A 12,273-nucleotide genomic window follows, 5' to 3' on the forward strand; every position below is an offset into this window, starting at 1 on the left:
GGCACGTATAGTTTGTGGTGATGTTCCCAGTGAGGTCAGATGGCCTCGGTACAGCCGCCATCCCCTGCAGCCTCTCAATGGAGAATGGCCACCGTAGGGAGTAATGTGCCGCATTGGCCCGTGGTCTTGAATGCTGACCAGTCTGACCACCAGTTGTTCTTACAGCCATGGGAAGTTGGGTAAAGGCCCAAATTCTTGGTATTCATGTCCTGTGAGTGGAAATCATAGATATTTACTTTTTATGACAGGTGGCAAGATGACCAAGCCTGAAGAGTCATTCAGCATAAAGAGAGAGGAAGACCTCCACTTAATCCACCCTCCGGAGACAGAAGGGAGAGAGAGAAAGGAAGACGGTCTCCGCTCAGGAGAATGCAAAGGTACAGTGTCTATACTACTGACATTCAACATATATAACAAGTACCCCACCCTCCTCTGCTCCAGTCCCCAAAGGGGGATCAAATGCAAACCTCAGAATTATACCAGGAAAGGGTTCATCATTTTAACTTACTCTGTTGTGTTATTCAATGTCAATAGAATATAGATCGAAAGCAGGGGGTCCAGTTTTCAGCACCTCGCACCAAAATACTGGAATGCCTTGCCCACCACACTAAGAAACGAAAGCTCCTACTACACCTTCCGCAAAACGCTAAAAACCCTACTGTTCTCCTAAATGTCACAAACCAACTTGCATATGCATGTTGTTTCCTTCTAACCCTAATAACAGCCCAATGTATGCTCTTTTTTTCTGTACCTAACTCTTACATCTGTTTTATCCTATGTACTCACGACTGTTACGTTACTTATGTAAGCCACGCAATCTGTAACAGCGCCACGATGCCCCAGGGCCACTTGTGCGCTTTATAAATGCAAATAAATAAATAAATAAAATAAAATCGAAAATTGATAAGAAAACACTCGGCTGTAGCGTTGTACTGCAAGCAATAGATGAATTTTAAAAGCGTTACTGGAATATTCAGTGCTTTATATGAGACACTTGGCTCTTGTATTTAGACAGGAATGTTTTACACACTATTAACTAAACTAAAAAAGATTAAACCTGTAACATTTGCAGTGAATGCTTTTGGAGGATGATATTGGTTTAAATGTTTCTTTTTAGTTGGTTAAAGCTCGCAATCCTTACTTTCTGACACTTGTTCTTCGTGATTTATTTGAGTTTAGATGAAGACCCAGCTTCTATTATCGTTGGTCCTTGTGCCGAGGAAGCAGGAGGAAGGGCCTTGAATCCAGAGTCAGGTGAGTTAACAATGACCCTTGGAAATTCTTTGTGAGCAGGGAACTCTTCATGGTCCGAGAACTTCTGCTGTGTTGCAGTCTTGGGGTTGGTCATTTCTCTTCTCACCATGGTAGAGGTGCTTTTGGTGAGCTGCATTTCCTATGTTGGACTGGTGGTGGTCTCTTTTCTTACCATGGTACAGGCACTCATGATTGGTTGCATGCCTTGGGTTTGGCAGGTGGTCCTCTCTCCTCTCACCATGGTAGAGGTGCTTTCGGTGTGCTGCGTTTCCTATGTTGCACTGGTGGTGGTCTCTTTTCTCTCCATGGTACAGGCACTCCTGATTGGTTGCATGTCTTGGGTTTGGCAGGTGGTAATTTCTCCTCTCACCGTGGTAGAGGTGCTTTTGGTGTGCTGCATTTCCTATGTTGGACTGGTGGTGGTCTCTTTTCTTACCTTGGTACGGGCATCCTGATTGGCTGCATGTCATGGGTTTGGCAGGTGGTCCTCTCTCTTCTCACTGTGGTAGAGGTGCTTTTGGTGTGTGCTGCATTTCCTATGTTAGACTGGTGGTGGTCTCTTTTCTTACCGTGGTACAGGCACTCCTGATTGGTTGCATGTCTTGGGTTTGGCAGGCGGTCCTTTCTCCTCTCACCCTTTTAGAGGTGCTTTTGGTGTGCTGCATTTCCTATGTTAGTCCGGTGGTGGTCTCTTTTCTTACCATGGTACAGGCCTCTTGATTGGTTGCATGTCTTGGGTTTGGCAGGTGGTCCTGTCTCCTCTCAGCATGGTAGAGGTGCTTTCTGTGTGCTGCATTTCCTATTTTGGACTGGTGGTGGTCTCTTTTCTTACCATGGTACAGGCACTCCTGATTGGCTGCATGTCTGATCGTGTTGCAGAACCTCCTGCCACTTCGGATAGCCCTATAATTATTGAGAACTGACGCCACTGGATAAGAACACACTAGAAGGCTACTAAGTGTAGATAATTTACTGGTGCAGTCAAGGGAGATGCGCAGTGAGTGACAGCCAGGTTAGAACAATGCATTGAGACCGTCATGCATGGGAGATGCAGAGTGAGTGACTGCAAGGGTAGAAGGATGCTTTTAGACAGTCCTGTGGCAAATCACAGTAGGTGATAGCCACGTTTAGTGTATGCTTTCAGACCGTCATGCATGGGAGATGCAGAGTGAGTGACTGCAAGGGTAGAAGGATGCTTTTAGACAGTCCTGTGGCAAAGCACAGTAGGTGATAGCCACGTTTAGTGTATGCATTCAGACCGTCATGGGAGATGTACAGTGAGTGACAGCCAGGCTAGAACAATGCATTGAGACCGTCATGCATGGGAGATGCAGAGTGAGTGACTGCAAGGGTAGAAGGATGCTTTTAGACAGTCCTGTGGCAAAGCACAGTAGGTGATAGCCACGTTTAGTGTATGCATTCAGGCCGTCATGGGAGATGTACAGTGAGTGACAGCTAGGCTAGAACAATGCATTGAGACCATCATGCATTGACTCCCAGTGGCTGAGAAGATTAAGTTCAAAACCCTCTGCATTGTCCACAAGGACTTCCGGGGTCGGGGGTTTCAATACCTTCAACTATCTCTTCATAAATATCTTCCTTCCTGAGCTCTTGGCTCATCCGCCTCTAACTCCCTCAGGGTCAGTCGCTTCTCCAAGCAACGAGTTGGTGGTAGATCTTTCTTCGGCTGGGGCCTCCCTCTGGAACTGCCTCCCTGAAACTCTAGGAGAATCATCTCCAGTTCCGGAAGCACCTCAAGACCTTCCTCTTTGCTTCTGCTTTCTCTCCTCCTCTCCACTGCTGATCTCCTGGCTGAAATTGCACTGGTTACCTGGCAACCCTCTGTTCTCGGGCCAAGGTCCCCTCCCCCACCAGTCACACACCTGCACTGCCTTCCAGGCAACCCCCACACTTGGGGACTGTTTTCTGTATCCATACAGTCCCACTACCAGCGCTTGATACCTAATGTCTGCACTTACCCCTGCATTTGCCACCAGCTGGCCGTGCTTTTACTCATTGCTGTTTATTCTATTATCCCATGTACTGCACTGTCCCCTCCCCCCGCCCTTTCACACTTCCTCCTTCCCATGCACTTGCGCAATCTGAATGACACCTGCCCTAGTAGGATTGTTGTCTGTCTTCCCTCTGTTCCCCATCCCTTGCCTCGTCGTGCCTTGAAACATTTGTGTATAGGCGCGTGATAAATGCCATATCATATCATATCATACATGGGAGATGTGCATACATGGGAGATGTACAGTGAGTGACAGCTGGGGCTGAAAGAAATTGAACGAGTAAGGTGAGGGGCAAATAGCACATACTGTGACAGGGTCAGGGTTATGACTCTGTCGGGGGGTGAACAGGGGCCCCTCCTAACCTACGGTAGGGGACAGAGGTCGAAGTGAGCTGGGGCGGTTGGGAGCGGTGCTCCTCTACTTTTTTAAACTAAGTTTTACTGTTCCTATCATTTTTTTTTTTTAAAAAGAAACTGTTCTGGAATGGTTTTGTTTTAAAATAAAAACATAGGAAGAAGTTGAAACTTGCACTTTCAGTGCAATGCGCTGAACGTTCCCTTAAACAGCAGGTGCATGTGTTTGGGGTTTTGCGTTGGGGCTTGTGGGGAGTGGGTGCAGGCCAGCAGGGAATATAGTTCCACTACTTCTTTTTGTACACTTCAACCACTGGCAGGGGACCTAGCTGGCTGTGAAGCCACATCCAGCCATATCCCAGAGTCGGAGTGACCGCCCTCTGTCACACAATGCCACCCAGTACTTTTTCTGGTCAGCGTTTCCATGACATAATCTCCCAGAATGCAGCTAGGTGTAACCAAGAAAACCAGGATCGGAACCAGATGGAATGAATTGAAAACAGAAATGGAATGGAGTGGGAATCTTGCCAAAGATGAGAAACCAAACCTACCAACCGCAGACAGACCCCCGGCAAATGGTGGAGCAACAGAAAGCAAACTGAGAGTGTAAAGAGACTGCAGGGGAGCAAGAAAGAAAAAGAAATCGCCCCCCAAACCAAAGTTGAAGCAAAGCTCACAGCACATGAAGAAAGCCACAAGGAAAACAAGCAGCCTGAGAAGCTGGCTGCTACCCGGAAATAGAGATTGAAAAGGGGGCGGGGCCAGGAGGAGCTGTTAAAGCGTTGTACCTGTGTAACCCAAGCGCCTGAGGATAGACTAGCCACAGATTTGCCCAATTAGTCAGGTGAGCGCTGGAACCAATGAAAAGAGGGGGATAGAACCAGGAGAAGAACAGCTTGAGAGAGGGTGTGAGAGTGAAAATAAGTGACAGAGGGTGTTTACCATGAGAGTGGAAGGGGGAGTAGTAGTTATGGTGTGCCAGGGTCTGGGTGGTAGTGGGTAGAGAAAGGCGTAAAGAGTGTGTCAGATCATGAGGCAGGGGAGTAGAGAGGGAAGAGGAACGTGACTGGTGACAGGGGAGTGAAGTGGGGAGAGGCCTAGGAGAATGGCGAGAGATGGTGAAAGGGAGGAGAGGGGACACAGACAGATGGGGAGAGTGGCTGGACATAAGGAAGGAGAAGTAGAGCAGGGGTGGAATAGAGTGAAGAGTAGGAACTGAAGCTAAAGGTGATAGTGTAAACGAGAGGAAGGAATGAAGCTGGGTGCCTCTGGAGGCACGATATGGCAAATCCTTTACAACTTGATCAGGGGAGTAGTCAGATTGGCAACCCCTTGGTGGGCCACTCAACTTTTTCTCTCCCCAACACCTTTTGCGGCAACCTACTTCTGAAGTGACACCTGGCTGCGTGAATTCGGTGTCTGTTTTGCGGCTGGAACTTTGCCATCTGCTGCTCTTCTGGTCTCCTGTTGGGTCTGTGGGTCAACCCTCCCCCACCTTCTCTACGTCCTGTTGGGCTAGTCGGTTTCTCACTCCCTCTTGGGCTCTTCAGTCTCTCAGCTCCTTTAGGGTTCTTCAATCTCTCAGCCCCTCGTGTCCTCTTGGGTTTCCCAGACCCTCTGCTGCTCCTCAGTCTCTCAGCCCCTCTTCGGCTCTTCGGTCTCTCAGCCCCTCTTCGGCTATTTGGTCTCTAAGCCCCTTTTCGGCTATTCGGTTTCTCAGCCCCTCTTTTGTGCTTTGGTTTCTCAGGCCCTCTTCAGCTCTGCAGTCTCTCAGCCCCTCTTGGGCTCCTCAGTCTCTCAGCCCCTCTTGGGCTATTTGGTCTCTCAGCCCCTCTTGGGCTATTTCTTCTCTCAGCCCCTCTTGGGCTATTCACCTTCTCAGGCCCTCTTGGGCTATTCAGTCTCTCAGCCCCTCTTGGGCTATTCAGTCTCTCAGCCCCTCTTGGGCTATTCAGTCTTTTAGCACCTCTTGGGTTATTCGGTTTCTCAGCCCCTCGTGTCCTCTTGGGTTTCCCAGACCCTCTGCTGCTCCTCAGTCTCTCAGCCTCTCTTCGGCTCTTCGGTCTCTCAGCCCCTCTTCGGCTATTTGGTCTCTAAGCCCCTTTTCGGCTATTCGGTTTCTCAGCCCCTCTTTTGTGCTTTGGTTTCTCAGGCCCTCTTCAGCTCTGCAGTCTCTCTACCCCTCTTGGGCTCCTCAGTCTCTCAGCCCCTCTTGGGCTATTTGGTCTCTCAGCCCCTCTTGGGCTATTTCTTCTCTCAGCCCCTCTTGGGCTATTCACCTTCTCAGCCCCTCTTGGGCTATGCAGTCTCTCAGCCCCTCTTGGGCTATTCAGTCTCTCAGCCCCTCTTGGGCTATTCAGTCTCTCAGCCCCTCTTGGGTTATTCGGTTTCTCAGCCCCTCTTGTCCTCTTGGGTTTCCCAGACCCTCTGCAGCTCCTCAGTCTCTCAGCCCCTCTTCGGCTATTTGGTCTCTCAGCCCCTTTTCGGGTATTTGGTCTCTCAGCCCCTTTTCGGGTATTCGGTTTCTCAGCCCCTCTTGTGTGCTTTGGTTTCTCAGGCCCTCTTCAGCTCTGCAGTCTCTCAGCCCCTCTTGGGCTCCTCAGTCTCTCAGCCCCTCTTGGGCTATTTCTTCTCTCAGCCCCTCTTGGGCTATTCACCTTCTCAGCCCCTCTTGGGCTATTCAGTCTCTCAGTCCCTCTTGGGCTATTCAGTCTCTCAACCCCTCTTGGGCTATTCAGTCTCTCAGCCCCGCTTGGGCTATTTGGTTTCTTAGTCCCTCTTGGGCTATTCGGTTTCTCAGTCCCTCTCGGGCTATTCGGTCTCTCAGCCCCTCTTGGGCTATTCAGTCTCTCAGCCCCTCTTGGGCTATTCAGTCTCTCAGCCCCTCTTGGGCTATTCAGTCTCTGAGCTCCTCTTACAGTCTTCAGTCTCTAAGCCCCTCTTGGGCTATTCGGTTTCTCAGCCCCTCTTGGGCTCTTCAGTTTTTTAGCCCCTCTAGTGCTGTTCGGTCTCTCAGCCCCTCTTTGGCTATTCGGTCACTCAGCCCCTCTTGGGCTATTCAGTCTCTCAGCCCCTCTTTGGCTATTCAGTCTCTGAGCTCCTCTTACAGTCTTCAGTCTCTCAGTCCCTCTTGGGCTATTCGGTTTCTCAGCACATCTTAGGCTATTTGGTTTCTAGGTCCCTCCTGGGCTATTTGGTTTCTCAGCCCCTCTTGTGCTCTTCAGTCTCTCAGCCCCGCTTGGGCTATTCAGTCTCTCAGCCCCGCTTGGGCTATTCAGTCTCTCAGCCCCTCTTGGGCTATTTGGTTTTTTAGTCCCTCTTGGGCTATTCGGTTTCTCAGTCCCTCTCTGGCTATTCGGTCTCTCAGCCCCTCTTGGGCTATTCAGTCTCTCAGCCCCTCTTTGGCTATTCAGTCTCTGAGCTCCTCTTACAGTCTTCAGTCTCTCAGTCCCTCTTGGGCTATTCGGTTCTCAGCCCCTCTTGGGCTATTTGGTTTCTATGTCCCTCCTGGGCTATTTGGTTTCTCAGCCCCTCTTGGGTTCATCAGTCTCTCAGCCCCTTTTGGGCTGTTCGGTTTCTCAGCCCCTCTTGGGCTCTTAGTTTAGATACAGCAAGTAAATTCAGTTTCAAAGCTCCCACAGGGCAACAGGGAGGGGACATGGGATTGCAGTACAATTAGAATACACAAAAGAAGAAATACAGAGGGGGAGGAGACGGCCGAGCCTACTATGCCTTGTGAGCATTGATATGATATGGCATTTATAACGCGCCTACAAGTGCAGCAGGGAAGAGGGCAATGGGGTAGGTGCTGATGTGTCAGTGCTTGAGGGTGAGCCACAGATGAAGTGCAAGGTATGATACGTGCTATGCGGCCAGGAGCCGCGTTGGGTGACAAAGTGCCAGACTCCAGTGCGGAGGGTGTGCCGAGGCAAGTGCTGAAGGTAGACAGAAGCTGGGGAGTTTGGGTGTGAGAAGTCAGGGGCCCTGAGGATGCGTAAGGGTCCAAGACACCAATCACAGCAACTGTGTGGTTAGCAGAGGGGGGAAGAAGGGAAGGAGGAGGAAAAGAGGGGGAGGCTTTTCCATAGGAGAGATCCCATTGAGGAAAGCAAACAGAGAGTTGGTGCCAGAGGAATAAAGAGGTCTAGAAGGAGATCTTTGCAGCACTTCATTCTCTTAGCCCGTGTTGGGCTTTCAGCCCTGCTTGGGCTATTTGGTTTCTCAGCCCCTCGTGGGCTCTTTAATCTCTTAACCCACTTGGGCTCTTCCGTTACTCGCCCCTTCTCCTGTCTGCCTCTCCTTGACGTGGCTCTGCGGGCTTCTGACTCTCGCCTGCTCTGTTTCATATTCAGAGGCCATTTTTACTCCTCCCAGTAATGAGGGTAAACATCACATTGGTCTGCAAAATTGGAGACAGTACAGGGTCAGAAACCACACCAGCAACTTCAAAGCAGACGATTTCCCTGCTCCCCTCATCAAAGAGTGTGCAGACCTCCTATTGCCACAAATCATGGACCTCATTATTTCCTCATTAACCTCTTTCTCCATCCCTTTCTCACTAAAATGAATCTTGGATATCACCCCTCCTCAAGAAGCCCTCACTCGACCCCTCCATCACCACCAACTACCGGCACATCATTGGCCGCCTACCTCCAGATACTGCCCACGCCAATACGGCTTCCGCCCTGGCCATAGAACAGAATCTGCGCTTCTTGACCGCAAGAACCAGCTAGATGATGCCAGAGATTCAGAAAACCTCTCACGTCTCATGCTTTTGGACCTGTCCGCAGCCTTTGACCTGGTTGATCACACCATCCTCTGCCATCATCTGACCACCATTACCCCCTTTTCTCTTGATGCTACCAAATGGGTTGCATCCTTCCTGGCGGATTGAACCTTAAGAGTCTTTGTGGACAACCACCCCTCCACCCCTACAACAATCGCCTGTGGAATTCCCCAAGGATCTTGCATTTCCCCCACCCTCTACAATGTCTATTCTAAACCCTGCTTTGACCTGCTTGGCGCCCTCAACATTAGGTATACAAATTACGCTGACGATCCTCATTCCCCTCACTGGTGATCACCTCCTGGACTCCCAAAAAATCAACGCTATATACGAGACCATCCAAGCCTGGATGGCCATCCACCGCTTATACCTCAACAATAAGAAAACTAAACTCCTTCTTGTTGCAACCCCTCACACCCCGCCAAACTCAGCTCATACTACCAACTGTTCACCATTGACAGCTACCCCATCCACATTTCCTCGGCTGTTAAGACGCTCGGCTTCCATCTAGATGCCACTCTCACCTTGTCCCATCACATCAACGCCATTGCCTCATCTGCTGTGTACGGGACCAAGCTCATCAATGCAAGTCGACCCTTTCTATCGACTACAATTGCCTCAACATTGCCAGGGCCATTATTGGCACAAAATTAGCCTACTGCAACACCCTCCTTGGAGGCACTGTAGCAGAAAAACTGAACAAGTTACAATCCAGAATAACGCCCTGAGAGCTGCCCTAGGGCCAAGCAAATATGACCACATCACTGCAGCAAGGAGAAAAGCACACTGGCTTCCAATCCGAGAACAGATAATTGTTCTTTTATAACGCACTTATTACCAATGAGTGGTTTCTAAGCGTCGGATCAGGGTTTCAAACCTGTGTTTTGCGCAAGGTTGTCTTGCTTACAAGAAAAACGCGTTGCCCTGAGCTAGCCTTCTCCCCAGATCAAGTTTAAAATCCTCACCATCACCCACCGCTGCCTCAACAACACTGCCCCTGGGAACCTGGCCCAGAGACTCTCCAAACCAACCGCTGCCAGGCCCACATGGACCGCTTATGTCAACCGCCTATGCATTCCTACATTCAAGTGTGCCAAAGCTGGAGGCGCCAGCTTCCTTGTCTCCATGGCCACCCTCTGGAACTCCCTTCCCCCTGCCTTGAGATCCGAGCCTTCCTACGCCCTGTTCCGAAAGAGACTGAAAACCCACCTGTTTCATTAAGTCCCCTTCCTGCTACTATTGTAACTAACTAGCGATTCATTAACAATCCCTTGCCTGCTAACTGTCGTAACTAACTAAGCTGTCACAAGCGCCTTGATGCCTATGGGTTAAGTGCGCTATTAAAATGTATAAATTAATAACTTCAAATAAAACTATATTTGCCCATTGGCGAGCATCTGAAGGATTCCCTCCATTCCTATACCATTTGATTGGGTCTCTAACTTTGAGCTGAGCCCGGTGGTGGTTGCCTGAAGGGAGACCTAGAACATTCTATGCCTTTTTATTTGTACTGGATTCAGGTTTCAAGTGGAACATGCCCTATGTACTTGGGCTCTCTCTTCATCTTCACTGCAAGTATTAGGTATGCGTGATCAATGCTCCCCGCTGCAGGTCTGGCTTCTCAATGACCTTCAATCTGTTTTTATGAGTGGGTCAGGCCTTTGTCTACAATTCTTCTCATCCCGTTTTCGACACCATTTGTACCAATTTAAGTGATGACATCCGACTCAACTTTAGAAATATTTTTTTCATTATTTTACTGGAACACAATGATTTCTTTACCAGGCGCACCTCTGGCTCCCCTTGTGTCTCACTTTCTTGAACTGCAACATGGCCCAGATAGTTTCAAATGGTGGGTGGCGGACAAAGTCTTTAATACACATAACATCACCAACTCTCTTAAATTCAAAGAGAAGTGGTGGATATACAAACTACAATCTACAATTCTGGGGCTAAATGAAATTGAGCCACCATACCAGTATTAGCCCTGCCCTCTTGTAGGCCTCCCATGTACTTTGCTCCTTCCATTCTCCTCCAGCGTAGCCCAATTCATGTCCATGCTCTCTGGACTTTCCAGTATTTCTTTCCTTTTTGTGATGCAATGCCCCCTAACCCTCTGCAGGGCTGTGCACTGCCATCCAGGATGGCCTGACACTAACTCTGCTTTTTCCAACACTATGTGTACTTGGATTGTGGGGTAGGCCTGTCTTTTAGGCCCCTCCTCTATCTACATATGTTGTTGCCCACGCGCCCAATTCCGCTTTCGCGCCTAGCACGGTGCGTTCCAACGCCGAGATTTACTTATATTTCTAGGCCCCGCTGGTAACAGCTTTTTGGTATAGCATTACTCGGCCCCCGCCGCGCATGCGCAGGGGACCTGTATTTTCTCAACTTTGACATTGCTTTTGCGCCGGGGTACAGCGGCTTCTGATTTTGCCACTCTGTCCCCGGCGCGCATGTGCAGGGGACTATTGTGCGTAAGCTTTGCACATGCGCAGCTCTAGTAACGTGCCGGGGATCAGCGGCATATAGCACCGCACATGCGCAGCTATGCCTTATGCTTTCAGCTTCACTCGGCACCGCGTTGCCCTCGCGGACACACACGGCTGCATTTTCCAGCGAATATAAGGTAATTACCCTTCCTCCTTTACAGCCCAGACCCTGCCAACACTTGCACTTCTTGCCTTAACCCACCACACATTGGCAGTACTGTGACATTCATCTTTCATTTATCTTTTCTCTGTAGACTTGATTCATCTTGGGGCTCACCCAGCTTGGTCTCCCAGCCCTGTTTACACTCCAGGATCCCCAATAAGGTAACTAGCTTCTTAGCGGGGCTACCTGCATTTATTTCTTGATGACTTCATAACCTGGAGGTCTCACTTACCCAGGAGCATTTGTTCTTTCCCTTTCTTTCCTATTTTCCCCAGTCCCCCACAGCTACATGATGTGAGGATTTAACCACTTACCTCTTTGTAAGTGTCCAGCGGAACTTTGACTAATTTAGTCACCCGGAAAACACTCAGGTTCTAGTCCAGAGCAAGGTTAGTCCTTGTCCATTGTTAAGAGTTTACCAGAGGGTCCTTTTCAATCTGTTTATTTTTAGTATCTTATCATTTTAACACTTTATTGCACTATACACTGCACCCCATACGTTATAGTAACCACCATCCCCTCTTTTTCCTCTATAGGGGTCCCCATACCTTGGCTCCAAGAAGAAGGCTGTGACCCACTGTTTAGCCGAAACGTCCAGGGACCCTGCAACCTTCGGTTACTAGGTCCCCCCGCCCCTTTTACAATTTTGGGTTCGATTTGTGTCAAGGACGTCGATCCACTTTGGTCACCCTCTAGCCTGGCTTTTGTTAGACCTATCCAAGGTCCTGCACTTAGAGCAACAATGGTTCATGTTGTTTATATATGTTTGAGATAAATGTGTAAATATTTTGAGCTTGTATTTGTACCTTTCTCTTTTTTTGAAACGTCATTACACGGTATCTTTAGGTATTTACTCACCTAAGCTTGTTACTCATGTGCCGCAAGAGTTTCCAATGCAGCATTCTTGTTTGGTAATGCGGAATAATTGTATAACTGTTTATATGCAATGTCTGCCTTGCTTACTGGAATTTATAATCCAGTTTTTGTTGAAAGACTGAGAAGAGAAAAAATTAAAAAACCACTCTCAGTCTCTATTCTATTCTATCTAATCTATTTGAGTGCGTGTACTACCTTTTCCTTTGCTTGTTCACTTATCCTTCGGATATGCACAAATTATGCTACAGTATAGGAACAGATACACTTTAAATCCCTTTTGCATATAATTAAAATTGCAACTAATTTTATTTCCTTAGACAGGACCCCCTTTTGT

At 48.8% G+C, this 12,273-nt stretch overlaps 1 protein-coding gene across 1 annotated transcript in view; it reads left to right on the plus strand.

Annotated features, from left to right (window-relative positions):
- Positions 1-253: 253 nt before the first annotated feature.
- LOC138489494 (zinc finger protein 300-like) overlaps positions 254-12,273 on the plus strand; it is a 233,736-nt gene continuing 221,716 nt past the window's right edge. The window contains exon 1 of the mRNA XM_069617236.1: positions 254-377. Coding sequence (XP_069473337.1) covers positions 257-377 — 121 coding nt within the window. The 5' untranslated portion in view covers positions 254-256. The remainder of the gene's footprint in view (positions 378-12,273) is intronic.

This window comes from Ambystoma mexicanum, chromosome 9 (assembly GCF_040938575.1).
Source record: "Ambystoma mexicanum isolate Mex_15411 chromosome 9, UKY_AmexF1_1, whole genome shotgun sequence".
Classification (NCBI taxonomy): Eukaryota; Metazoa; Chordata; class Amphibia; order Caudata; family Ambystomatidae; genus Ambystoma; species Ambystoma mexicanum.